The sequence below is a fragment of the Artibeus jamaicensis genome, unplaced genomic scaffold (genome assembly GCF_021234435.1).
Source record: "Artibeus jamaicensis isolate MK-2021 breed Jamaican fruit bat unplaced genomic scaffold, CSHL_Jam_final scaffold_474, whole genome shotgun sequence".
Lineage (NCBI taxonomy): Eukaryota > Metazoa > Chordata > Mammalia > Chiroptera > Phyllostomidae > Artibeus > Artibeus jamaicensis.
In genome coordinates this window covers 45450190-45464357 of record NW_026522046.1, presented here as the reverse complement: position 1 = coordinate 45464357, position 14168 = coordinate 45450190, and the positions used below count along the sequence as shown (strand labels likewise).

The 14168-nt window shown below is 36.4% G+C and overlaps 1 protein-coding gene and 1 pseudogene across 6 annotated transcripts in view; both read left to right on the top strand.

Annotated features, from left to right (window-relative positions):
* DYRK1A (dual specificity tyrosine phosphorylation regulated kinase 1A) overlaps positions 1-14168 on the top strand; it is a 179940-nt gene that overhangs the window by 93470 nt on the left and 72302 nt on the right. For 5 of the 6 annotated variants that reach the window (XM_037127136.2, XM_053657723.1, XM_037127138.2 and 2 more), the window contains exon 2: positions 824-909. The exons of the other annotated variant lie outside the window; for it this stretch is intronic. In XM_037127136.2, coding sequence (XP_036983031.2) covers positions 900-909 — 10 coding nt within the window. In that variant the 5' untranslated portion in view covers positions 824-899. The remainder of the gene's footprint in view (positions 1-823; positions 910-14168) is intronic. 6 annotated transcript variants of the gene reach the window in all.
* On the top strand, positions 4380-12630 carry LOC119035710 (cytochrome c oxidase subunit 4 isoform 1, mitochondrial-like; annotated as a pseudogene).

The window sequence follows — 14168 nt, the reverse complement described above, 5'->3', positions numbered from 1 at the left end:
TCGGCAGGCTTCTTGCAGCTGCCCTGGGAACTTGACCAATATAAGCAATGTTTTAAAATTAGGAATACTTACTGAATTCCATAGCATCCATTTAAATATAATATTTTTAGACTGAACTCAATTTATAAGTTAGGTTTTAGCCTGTGCTTGTCTTTATCTTTGTCTCTCCTACTATTGCCATGTGCTCTCAATTGATAACAACAGTGAGGTTGCTTTTGATTTCCTGTCAGTCATTATGGAATGTGCAGGTCAGTCCTGAAATTATCAGTAGAAGCCATAAGTAGGAAGTACAGTAAAAGAATTATAAAGTAAGAGAAGCCATTCAGAGTGTGAAAGAGGGTTTGTGGGCTTAGGGGAGTGTGATGGGCAGTGTCTCAGCCTTCATTTACATGTGAGATGGGTGACGGACACATTGTCTTTCCTGTGAAGTAACTTTCGTTACATCTGATAGTAAGCCTGTGAAAAGCGAAGTCACGTTCACACTGATTTGTGAATTGATCAAGATCACAAAGTGTCCCCCCCCATAATTTATATAGAATAGTGGAATATTGACTGTTTTATTTCATACCTAGAAATGTGTGAAGTTTTCATTGGTAGTAGGCAGATTTCCAAATGTTTTTCTCCTTGACAGCCGAATACTTTATATCTAGTCAATTCTCATTAATGAAAATTATTTTCAAGTAAGTTTAAATAAATGTTAGTAATGACTTTGAGTTAATTTTATTTTTATGTTTTGGGGATATAGTTACATTAGATGTTCCTCAATTAGGAATAATTGTCTTGCATCCTTATCTCTTATCATAATCTGTTTTTCTTCACACAGTGTTATAGTTTTGCTGCTGGACTCTTCCCTCCCTTCCCCCACCCCATCAGGATGATATGAGACTTGAAAGAAGACGATGCATACAGGTGACTCAAGTTTTAAACTACAGTAAAACTATGGCTGTCTAAGAGAATGTGGTGTATTTTGAATGGGAGAGCTTTCTGATAAACAGCATCAGTGGGGAGAATTATTTAGATCAGTGATGCAAAGATAGCTGGGAAATGTATTTAACTTTGGGAATAACTTATAGTGGTACTAATGCAAATACAGTTTAGTAATTGCAAGTACTTGACCTTTTAAAAAGTGGGTGGTTGACTGATACTTTGAGAACTGAAATATTTCTGTTGAAAATAAATGAAATACCTCCCTTTATGGTTGAATGCAGGTTTCCTCAGATTCCTGTTAGACTAGAGCAAGTCTTGGAGTAGACACAGGAGTGTATCTGAAACTGAATTAAGGCTGTTACACCTATATGTATGGTTCTTTTAAAAAATATGGTCTGGGATTTTGCTTTGTATTGTTCCTTGTCTTTCTCCTCCCTCTCTGTTGTTTCCTCCTTCCTTCCTTTTCATCCTTTGTCATTTGGATTATACAGGAGAAGCGGTATGAAGTTATTTTTGAAAGAATATTTTTGATTGAGGTGCTCTTAATCCTACATGAAAAAACAGAGGCTATAATCCATGTGTGGCTGTGTTCAGACTCTTGAGAAGGTAGTAGAGCTGATGAATCAAGTGTTACTAACTGTTAAACTTGTATCTTCTTAAGTCAGGCCAATTGTGAGGCATTTTGTTAAACCAGGTGGCTTGTATTTGTGACATTGTCAGAGATATTTGATATGTTTGAAAATGTGGTCTTTAACCAGAAAAGGAGTAATTACATAAATCCTGAAGTTATTTCATTACATTATTGGTATAGGATTAAAGTTTTTGCCAGTGGTTTTTGGTTTTGGCGATCTATGTTATCGAAAAAGAAAACTAACATTTTTTTTAAGAGTGTGATTTAAAAAAATCTCAGGTGTACCCTTTTGTATGAAGAAATAGGAATATATTTGCAATTAAATTATAGAGCATATAATATTTTACATTCATGTGGGACTTAAAAGAGTATGATGTAATCCTTTTTTAAGTGAATAGCGATTGAGGGATCATCTCCATAATCGTAATCCTGCTCTGAGGCGCACACGGATGCGTTCAGCTGAATACCCTGGAGGAGCATTGGCGGCTGATTAGATAGACAGGGTACTGAGGCTGACTATTACTATCAGACAGAAATAGCCAGGAGGCTTTACAGAGAAAATTTAGAATCTTATGAAAATTTTGTTGTCACACTTTGTGAGTTTGACCTTTTGGTGCAGGAGCAGTCTTAGCACTGTCTGCTCCCACATGGCCCCTGGGCGCGGCTGCACCACGGCTCTGCTAAGTAGGTGCTCACTCTCAGGCTGGTAGAGGAGCGGAGTGTGTTGGGCGTGTCTCATGGATTTATTCATAACTATTAACAATTTCGGAGATTTTCCTCGTGAGATTTGAGGTGGCTAAGTTTGCTGTTTATTTTTTGTTTTTATAAGATAGGAAGAGTTTCCAGAAAGCCATGTCTCATAAAAGGCTTATGGATGAATGAAATGTCTAAAAAGTAAATACAGTTTATAAAGCTAGAACACACAAAAAAATCTACAAAGATTTGATTTATGATACAATCTGGTCTCTCTGACTTGGCTTTGTAGTCTTTAAAATTTTTCAGAAGAGGATGCTCCCCTTCCCACGGGCCGGCATGGCCCTGACTGTATATGGGTTAGATGTGACCATACCTCATTCACCGACCGTTTCATTGATTGGGTGCAGGCTCAGGGGTGCTGGGAGGGACACGGAAGTCAGCACTGACTGATCTTACAAAAGCCAAATCTTAGTAACAGAGTTTCACTGAACACCAAGCCAGACTTGGATATGCCTCTAGTACATGTATATAGGGGTATTCCTGTACTTAATTTGAGAGTCTTTCAGCATTTTTTAATATATAATTGGAATATAAATAGGTAAAATTGGATTTTAAAAAATATTAGAAGAAAAATCATTTGTGACAAATCAGTTAATTGACTGACATTCGCTTTGTACCAGGTACTATAACAGATACTCTGCCCATAAGGATCCTTGTGCTTAGGAATCATGGAATACATTTCAGTTGGAGGAGGGGGCACATGTGTAAACAAATGATGCAGTGGATGTTTATGGAAAAATTTTAAGACATCTATTGAATTCAAGGCATCTAAGAAAAACAGAAAACACTCTCTGTTTCATAGCAATCACAGTAATGGCTTCGCCTGGCATTGATACTTCGAGGCTGTCAAAATCTAACTTTGTGTCCAACTCTTCTCTCCATAATTCCCGACTCATGTCACTGCCCCTGGGTGTCTCTCCTGCTCACACCTCCCTGTCTCTCATTTATCCCTGTTAGTGATAAGTGACCCCATTCTGTTCATCATCATCCTGGGAATTCAGGCAGCCCCTCTTTATGCCTTTGAATTAAGAGGTAACCAAATTGTTTATTTAGGATGTAGAATCACTTCTGAGATTAAATTTGGAAGATGTACTGCCTCAGAGATTACTGTGCATATTAACATAAAGGCTCTTGCATTTTTAAAATGTACTTGATAAAGGGCCCCCCCCATTATTTTGTACTTATACCCACTAACATTTAATGGAACATTATTTGAGAAAAGCTGATGGATATAGCAGGTGATACAGTTCTTTTTGTTGTTGTTGACATGGACTTCTTTAACAACTAAAAATGCTTTTCAACAATAGTGATAGGTTAGTCACTTTAAAACTTGAAGTGGTTGTAGCACATAAAGAACTGTAACTCTTTGAGGATGAATAGCCTTAGAAATTTATTTTAAATTGTGCTGATTTGTTTATGTTGTCATTATATTTCTTATACATAAGAATTTACTTAAAACCGTTTGATGTGGCACTTTTTAGTTTTAAATTCTCTAACTCATTTTAAAATGTGAGTTTTCATACTTCAGTAATCACAGGAATGTGGCTTTTTATTACAGAACAATTAGAAGCCAGATCTGTAAATTAAAAACAACAACAATAACAATTTCTTTAATTCCATGTGCATGCAGGGTGCGTTGGTGGAATCAAAGCATTAGTGCATTTTCGTATTTTGGTACGTAGTGCCAGTTTTTGCCCTTCAGAGATTGCTCTTCACAGTGTGTGCTGGGTGTCTGCTCTTTTTCTGTACTTCTCCTCCCTTATTCCTCATTCATTTTTTTAACCCCAAGCAGGTCTGATTATTCTCTTAATAATTCAATGAATTTATTATTTTTGATGAATGTTAAATTCAGGGATTTATTTTTGCTTTAAGGTTTTCACTTTTCTGTTTATTCATGCACAATCACTGAAAACTTTGGAAATATAAAAACAGATAAGTAGAAGGAAATATTTCTGAAGTTCTACTGCCCACTATAGTGTAGCGTGTTCTCTTCTAGTTTTTTTTTTTATGCTATTTATGATAATTGAGATCATCCTGAATATTCATTCAGGTTGGTATACTTAGATGGAATTTTTTTATATTGCCTGTATCTTCTCTTATATTGCCCATCATTATATTATAAACATTTCCCTATGTTATCAAAAAGTTACTAATTGTTGTGCTCTACTGTGACTTTGAACTTGGAGCAAATCTAGAGCATTCAGAACTAGAATGTTTTGAGGGTGAATTACTTCAGAAATTTATTTTAAAGTGTGCCGATTTGAGACTGTTACATTGTATAATAATTTCCTAGTTTAGATAACTCTTATAAGATATAGATTTTTTTTTACTATTCTCTTTTCTTTAGTTTTTAAAAGGTTTATTATTTTCTAGAGAGAGGAGAAGGGAGGGAAAAAGAGAAGAAGAGAAACATTGATGTGCAAGAGAACCATCCATCTGTCCCTTGCATGGCCACAACTTGGGCATGCGCCCTGCCTGGGAATCGACCTGGTAACCTTTCAGTTTGCAGGCTGGTGCTCAACCCACCAAGCCACACCTGTGAGGGCCCTTTTTACTTATTAAAGGTACTAACATTTGTGCATAAATGTTTGGTTGTATGATAAGTTATTTTTTGTGATTGATTCCTAGGAGTATACGTATTGGGTCATAGGGTTTGAAAATGTTTTAAGGTCCTTAATTCAACTTTTCAGAAAGATTTTTGGTAATTAATAAGTACTAGTTTATACTCACTAACATTACATGAATGTGTGTCTTTTAATATATCTTTGTGAGCATTGAGTTTTACAGTTAAAAAAATCTCTAATTCAAAAGAAGAATCTCCTGTTTTAGAAAGTACAAAAATGACAATGTAGAGGGAAAAGTTCAAGTGATTCACAAGTGCATGAAGTAAGTGACAAATCTGATAGTCTCTGTATTCTCCCCCCAGAATTCTTTCTTCCTAGCAAACGATTTTCAGTTCACGCTTTATGGAGTTTGCAAATGTTGCCTACCAGTTTTTTACTCCAACTAGTTGGAGTCTCAAGGTCAGGGAGTTAGTGGCTTATCCTTTTTGTGTGTCCTGTGTCTGTGTAGCAGGCTTCCTGCGATGTGGAATGTTTTTAATGAACACTTGCAAAAGGAACAGTTTTTGCTATCCTAGTAATTCCTAAAAATCACAGTGTTTGCTTTATAAATTATTTCAGGCGGTTTTAAGAGTTCCTCATTTTTTATTTTCCTTTTTAAAATGTGTTTTACAGCCCTGGCTGGTGTAGCTCAGTAGATTGAGCGTGGGCCTGCGAACCAGAGTATTGTGGTTCGATTCCCAGTCAGGGCAGCACATGCCTGAGTTGCAGGCCAGTTCCCAGCAGGGGACACACAAGAGGCAACCAGGCATTGATGTTTCTCTCCCTCTCTCCTTCCCTTCCCTTCTAAAGATAAATAAATAAAATTTTAAAAAAAAAGGTTTTTATATATATTTTTCAGATTTTAGTTTTAATTTTTGATTTTAGAGAGGGAAAGGGAGGGAGAAAGAGAAACATTGACTGGCTGCCATTTGTACACACAGTGACCTGGGACCAAACCCGCAACCCAGGCGTGTTCCCTGACCGTAATTAACTGGCTACAGTTTGAGTTTGTTGGATGACACCTAACCAACTGAGCCACATCGGCCTGGGCTGTTTACATGTTTTATATTTTTATTATTTACATGTCTAATTTCTAAGTGGAAGCAATTATGATTATATCATGTATCTCATGTAAGAGAACATGTGGTATTTGCAGAAAAGACGATGGGAAACCTAGAGTGAACAACATTAGAAAGTTCAATTTCTTAGATCTTAGTGCCTTTATTCAAAACCCAGGGGAAAACAAATAGATTCATATTCATTAGTTTAGATTTTAGGGGTCCTACTAAATGCACCCCCAAAGAATGTTTTAGTTTGGGGAAGATGACAGCAGGGCATACTCTCTATCTCTCTATCTATCTATCTGTCTGTCTGTCTATTTCTTATTATTAGAGAGAGGGAAAGGGAGGGAGGAGAGGGAGAGAAACTTCAGTGTGTGCTTGCCTCTCTTGGGTCCCCCCACTAGGGACCTGCAACCCAGGCATGTGCCCCCACTGGGAATCAAACCAGGGACCTTTTGTTTTGCAGGCCTGTGTTCAATTTACTGAGTCATACCAGTAGGGTAGGTTATACTTTTTAAATCTCCAGTGTTTTCTCTAAAAACAGACAGTAATCGATGGACAGCAAAACTAGAAAACTCCTGGATACCTTCTGCAAAATTGGGTAACCCATATCCCCACAACCCTCATACAGCTAGGCGGAGGCAAATCTCCAGTAACTTTGCGGTGTCAACATTTTACCAAAGGATGCAGAAAGAAGCAGTGGAGTGTCTTCAGGTGGGCCTTAAAACAGGAAGGGACCTCAAAAAGGCCAAGGAAAACCCCCTAAAAGGTGGGAAGCAAGTCTGAGAACAGCCAACTGAAACCGAGACAGTTTTGAGTTCCCAGGATACTCCTAGCTCACAGTGGTTTCTGTGGGGTTGAGCTTATCTGGTCCTTGTGAATTTTCAGAACTAACCAGTTGAAGCACCCATCCCTGTTAAGTCCCCCTTACCCCCTAAGGAGACACTGCTGGAAGAGAATTCAAAGGAAGCCCTTTGGAGACAGTGAGGGCGGAGGAGAAACGGCCAGGTGAAGTGAGGAAGGTGGAAGCACAGTGTTCTGGAGCTCTGTTGCAGGATCCTGCATGAAAACAAGCGGACTCTCACTGCGGCCGGAAAAGCTGCTCTGGTTCCCCAGAAGTTTCTTATTTTACACAAAAATGAGCAGTAAGCAAGAATCACAGTCAAATTCCCACAGAGTTTTTGTAAGAAGAAAGGAATAAGGAACAGAATAATGTTCATTCAGGCCGTGAAAGCAGGTCAAGAGAAAAATGTCTATAAAACACGTGAAAGCTATACCCTGATATTTCAAAACAGACCCAAAGAAATTTAGAAAATTTCAACAAAAACATCATGAATCCAAATGAGGAAATCTTAGAAATGTGATATCTCAAGAACGGGAAATAAAAGGAAAACAGTCATTAAAAAGTGAAACCTGAACTAGAAGGAACATGAGAGTGAAAAAACAATAGGAAATTTCTTTAGTGAAACAAAGATGAATAGGAGAAAAAGCTAACAAAAAGAATTGAAAAGTAAACATTCTAGAGAAAGTGGCAATTAATAAAAACAGGCAAAGAAGCTTCAACATACAAATAATATGAATCCCTGAAGAACAAAAGCAATGAAAATTTAGTAAATACTAATAATTATAACTCAAGTAAGTTTCTTGAAATTAAAAACAATGCACTACATTTGGAAAAGGCATGTTGTGGACTTGGATAAGTCGATCCTGAAATGACCAACATGTAGACAATGCTCAAAAATTACTGGACCATAAATAAAGGAAGATTCTTAAGGTATCGAGCAAAGAACCCAAGTAATTCTTAAGGTAAAGGATAGTAGATTATGTGATTCTGACAGCATTGTTTTCTGCCAGATGCAGTGGAGTAACTTCTGCTACACTCAGGGAAGACAAACGAGAGCCAGAAATTTTACATCCAGCTAAGTTGAACAAAGTATGAAGACGGACAGAATTTTATGAAGATGATTATGGATTTGTGGAGTATTTTTTCTTTGAGTCACTTTTTCAGGACTCCACTAGACAATAAACTTTGGCAACCAGGGACTGACTGCAGTGGCATTGATGTAGGGGAATGTTAGATAGAAAACTTAGAGAACTGAGACCGTGTGATAGTTATGAGTGAGTGGAGTATGTAATGGTTATGTTCTCTGCAATGAAGATACATTAGAAATAAAAAATTAAAAGTGGAATAAAGTTGCTGATTCATAGTTACTACAGGAAGTAAAAAGATGTATTTCTTCAAATGAGATGCTTGGAGAAGAGGAAAGGGAGGGAGAGAACTTACTGGTTAAACTGCATTGATATTCCCTGGGAGGGGAAGTCAAAGGGGTTGTGGTAACCATGAGAACAAAAAACAAAGCTCCAAACTTTATTCACACGGGGAATAAGAAGTACAGAGTATACTCTGGCAACAACAGCTTATAATACATGCCGTGCAGAGTGTGCATATCACACATGCCTAGTGACGTGCTCTATTTTTATTATTATGTTTCCCTCCCATTTGTTACCCTACTATTTGTACATATTTGGGGCTTGCATTTTCTAACTGAGAAATTGACTTGTCTTCCGAAATTACACATTAAAGTCTCGATTTTTATTTCTTCTGCCTGCCTGAATATCAGACTTCAAGCAGTCATTTCGAAGTCATAGCTAACTTTACGTGATTTAAAATTTTTGTTAAAAGACTTTTATTATACATTGTAATTGTGCTGATTTTTTACTTACTGGAATTATTCAGAAAGGCATTTCAGGAGCAGGGTAGGTAGGGAAAAGTGTGACAGAAGTAAATAGTTTTTCTGGGAATCAAGTTAGCCAAAAAGTTAACATTTTGGTTTTTTGGATACTGATGTGCTTGACATGATTACATAGCATCCAGTTTTACATGAATATAGTAGAAAAATAATTTGTTGCGGTTATGTAAATTTATTGTGGGAAGACATCTGAAATACTTAAGCTCTCCTTCTTGCCCATTAAAATAAAACATAATATGGTTATTTGTTCTCTGAGGGTGGGGACTTTTTCCTACCCCTCACCTTTTTAATAAGTACCCTGTGTGCGAATATTTAAAACAATTTACAGAGCATAAAATTTATGCATTTTTTGAGTGTTTGTGTTTTTAGTGAATTTAGAGTTATGCAGCTGTCACCACCACAGTCCAGTTTATATGTGTGTATGTATGTATGTATGTATATGTATGTATATATATATATATTTTTTAAGATTTTATTTATTTTTAGAGAGAGGGAGGGGAAGGGAGGGAGAGAAATGTCAATTTGTGGTTGCCTCTCTTGTGGCCTCCACTGGGGACCTGGCCTGCAACCCAGGTATTTGCCCTGACTCGGAATTGAACTAGCAACCCTTTGGTCCACAGCCTGTGCTCAATCTACTGAGCTACATCAGCCGGGCAGTTTATATATTTTTAATTAAAAATAATTCAAGTTGGGCCTTGCCTCTCTCTCTCACCTGATTGCGAGCAGCCAGGGTGTAGAGGGCAGTCTGGCTGGCACAGTGGGCTGTGGGTGGGCACAGAGGCAGCTGCTGCAGAATGTTGACTACCAGAGTATTTAGCCTAATTGGCGAGCGAGCAGTTTCCACCTCAGTGTGTGAGCACATGGGAGTGCTGAGAAGAGTGAGGACTTTGCCCTCCCCAGTTATGTTGATCCACGTGACTATCCCTTCCTTACCTGCTGTGGCCCATGTCAAGAACCTTTCTGCCAGCCAGAAAGTCTTGAAAGAGAAGAACCTCTGGAGCGGTCTATTGACTGATGGAAAAGTTGAATTGTATCGAATTAAGTTCAAGAGAGCTTTGCTGAAATGAACAGGATCACCAATGAGTGAGTGGAAGACAGTTGTGGGTGCTGCCCTGTTTTTCATCGGCTTCACTGCTCTCATTTTGATCTGGGAAAAGAGATGTTTGGCCCCATCCCATCCACCTTTGAAGAGGAGTGGGTGGCCAGGTAGATCAAGAGGATGGTTGACATGAAGGTCGGGCTGATCCAGGGCTTCTCTGCCAAGTGGGATTAGATACGAACGAGTGGAAGAAGTAAGAACCCACCATTCACATATCTGAACCTCACCTTGTTCTGTCATTTCATTGCAGTTCAACATATTTACTGGAAACTGTTACATTGAAGTCCTAGTGCTGAGAAATGAACACTTGAAAAAAAATCAAGTTCACATAAATCTTTCGTGGTTTTCTAGTTTCTGTATTGCCTGCTATTTTATGTGCACATGGCCCCTTTGGGCACTAGTTAAGAAACGGGGGGTCATGTTTTGCTGACTTTTTATAGTCTTTTGAAATGTAAACATTTCTTTATCATTAATGTTCTTTTATGGCATCATTTTTAATGTCTAATTATTACTCTGCAAATCAGTTGCTGTTTAACCCCATTGCTAACTAGGTCGTAAAAAAATGTTTAAGTGAACACTTTGTGGCAGTCTTTGCTCATCTTTGATTTACTGCCTTACGTCCAATTCCTAGAAGTTGCAGTTGTTCAGTTAGAAGATACCTGTGTATTTTTCAGACTTTCTCTGCATATTTTCAAATACCTTTTAAAAGTACAATTTATGATTCCTTAGTAGCTATACATCAGAATTTTCTCATACTCTAGAATTCTGGGTACTTAAAAATGCTTACCAATTTGATAGGCAAAACATAGTATTTTAATTTCCATTTGAATATTAGTGCAGTAGAAAAAGTTTCCCATGTTATTTATATTTTCTGTGAATTTACTTTTAATATTCTTTGCTGATATTTGTCTTCGGTTTGTTATTTCTAGTTAATTTATTAGAGTTCTTCAGTGAACCCTTACTGTCTGCCAAGAACTATTCTGAATGATTCATATTTATTAACTCATTCTCTCCTGATGATAACTCTGAGATGGGTATGATGTTAACCCAGGTTAGGTAGCCTGCCCCAGGCCATAGCTAGTAAATGATGGAGTGACGATATAGACTCAGGAGCGTGACTCCTGCCCCCGAACCATCACATTCCTGCTGTGTTTCTTGCTGGTACGTTTTCCAGTTTGCATTTGTGTGTTAATTTTGCTCGTAGTACCATTTTATACAGGAGGTTGAAGTTTTTGTGCGGAGGGACTAGATCTTACTTACCTGTAATGCCCGGAACATAATTGACTCTCAAATATTTGTTAGACAAATGAAAATAAACCCATTAACAATCTGTTGATGGTGGCGCTCTTTTATTTTGGGTAATATATTTCTTTTAAAGGGATCCCCAAGGGTTTCATAAATAATTTACCCTGTGGTTTTGGTAAGATACAATAAGCTTATCTGTATTAGCTTTTCTGGAAAGTCTGTGGAAGTAATTACTGCTTTAAAAAGTAATGAAAAGGAACATGTGTTCTTAAATGAGCAAATATGAGTTGTGAGGAATGTGTATTATTGACAGTGATTTGAATTGCAGATTCACCTGAAACAAAGTATTTGTTTTGGTTTTAGGAATAATTTGATGGAGTTTGGTTTTTGGAGTTTTAGCAAATGGATAGATTTATCCATTGTTTAAAAAACTTTTTGAATAAATTTTGGTTTGCTTTGAGGAGACACTTTAAAAAGGAAACCCAAACTAAGAAAGCTGATGTAAAAAAATTATTGCTTAAGGTTTGGGTAGTGTGGATCATCAGCTCCTCCAAAAGTGCAAAAAGTTTACTTTCTAGTGTTTTTTCTCTCTTTTCCTACCTAGTGCTCCCTCTTCAGGTTGGTTGAAGCTTGTATGTCCTCAAGGTTAATGCTGCTCTTTTAAAAAGTATGGAAATCTATATTTTTCTATTAAAAAGATCTGTGTTAGAGATTACGTTAGAGAAAAGCACAAATAGGTTTAACTTTCATTTTTACACACCATGCATAAAGTACACTATACAGAATCTAGTACTCAAAAAGCAGACACTTGAAAATGTCAGTATTTATTTCAGTAATGCAAAAAAGCAGAAAAAAAAGTTGTTGAATGCTTGGCATTTCTGTAATGTACTAGTTACATACAACTAGTCTTTTTTCTTCCTGCTAATAGTCATATTTTTCAGGTTATTGCTCAAAGGACAGGTTAAATTTAGATTGTACTTTTTTCTATATTAAACATTAATTACTCAATTTTCATGCATATGTTAATAAAATTTAATCCATTCCGGAAGTAAAAAATGAAGTGTAATCAGTTTTCCCTTTCCTCACACCTTAGTGGTAAAACCCCATTTAAGATTTAGCTTTTAAATTTTTCTGTTGGTTACTTCCATTGCTTTAAATACAATAATGTGTTTATAGCTCTGTTTTATTATTTTAAAAAATAGTGACTGTCCTCCCTGAAAGATGAAATCAAATAACTCTGCTACCTCTCTCCCTGCCAATTTTTATCCCCTTTTAAAAGTTTTTCTGTTGAGAATAGTCATAGGGATGTGAAGTACAGCATGGAGAACAGAGTCACTAATATTCTAATGTAGTGTAACTATGTATGGTGTCCGATGGGTGCTAGATTTATCAGCAGGATCACTTAGTTATATGAAGTCTAATTTCTGAGGTGAACAACTGAAGCCAATATAATATTGTATGTCAGCTGTAATTGAAAAATTAAAAATGATTTTAAAATAAAAATAAGTGTTTGTTATTAAAATTCTCTAAAACTAATTTAAACCTCTCTTTCTTAGCAGTGTGCATTAATTATAACATCATCTAAATAAAGGCTTGATCAGTCAATTTTTGTATTTCTATGATACCTGAATGAAGGATCAGAAGTGTATTTAATATTACTTAAAAATTTTTATTTATTGATTGATTTTTAGAGAGAGACGGGGTGGGGGAGGAGAGATAACATCGATTTATTGTGCTCTTTCTTTATGCATTCGTTGTTTGATTATTATGTATTCCCTGACTGGGGATCAAACCTGCACCCTTTGTGAATGAGGTTGATGCTCTAACTACCAATTGAACTACTTGGCCAGGGTGCCATAATGTTTTAAGTGAGTTTTTGGTTTAGGAGGGGAGGGGGGATGAGGATAGGAACATTTCCCAAACATGAATTACTTGATCCACAGACATACAATTCAAAAAACTTTGTTTATAGTGCAGAGTTCAACATTTTACCTTCTGTTTTTATAAGTAGACATAATTGAGAAGGGGGAAATGCAATAGGCTGGTTACTCAGTTGGAGGCAATAGGTCTCTACTGGGTGTATTTAATCTTTTGTAAAAGATGTCCAGTTAAACATTATGGTGGCAAGCCTCACTTCATAGATTAGGGAATTATAAACTTGACGAAAGTGATTTCTCAGAGTTTAAAAAAGATTTTTTTAAGGTTGGATGGCTTCAAAATAAAAAATGAAAATACATCTTATCCACTTAGCATTTAAAAAAATTTTAAAGCTACATTGTATCTCTTCCTAAAATGCAAAATTGTATGGTGTGAGTTGTCATTTGAGATAATGTTGGATGATTTATTACTCGCATAATAATGGCCTGTTATGCATTGAGAGGATAGAAGCTGTTTATATATCTAAAGCATCATTAATGCAGGTGAGACGTTAGCAGTTATTTATTCTAAATGTATTTGTACAATGTCGGAGAGAAAATGTAATTGGAATACTGTATTTTTAAAAAGTTAATGACTAATTGTTTAGAAAACTTAGTTTCTTTATTAAGAATTCTAAAATACATATTTTATGTAACAGTGATTGGAATTTTTAGTGGGTTAACTAACTATTCTTAAACGTTTTAGATGTTTAATTTCTGATTCTAAAAGTAGTACTCACTGGTATTTTAATGAACTCTACAATATAAGTAAGTAGCTTTTAAAAGTATTGAAGAAGAAAAAAAAAGTAAAAGCATTGAAGAAAAACAGAACCACATTTAAATTTAGGGTGTTTTATCTCAGAGCATCTGTTGCCAGACAGAAGATGTTTCCTTGTATTTCCAGGTCGAAAAGAAAAATAAAGAGTGCCAAGGATTTAATTTTTTCCCTTTTTAAGAATGGCAAAATTTTGTTATATGAGGAATGTTTAGGAGGTAGACCAGGATTCAGTCCTGGATTACATGGCAAATTCTCTGTTTGCTACTATAGAAGATTGGAAGACAGGATGGGTTGGGATTGCTTTGTCGGTGTGGAGGGGATAAGAAAGAGAAGCTTGAACTTGGGAGTACTAACCCAAATATTAAAAATTTATGGGCAAGAGTGTAAATGAAATTGCTTTAA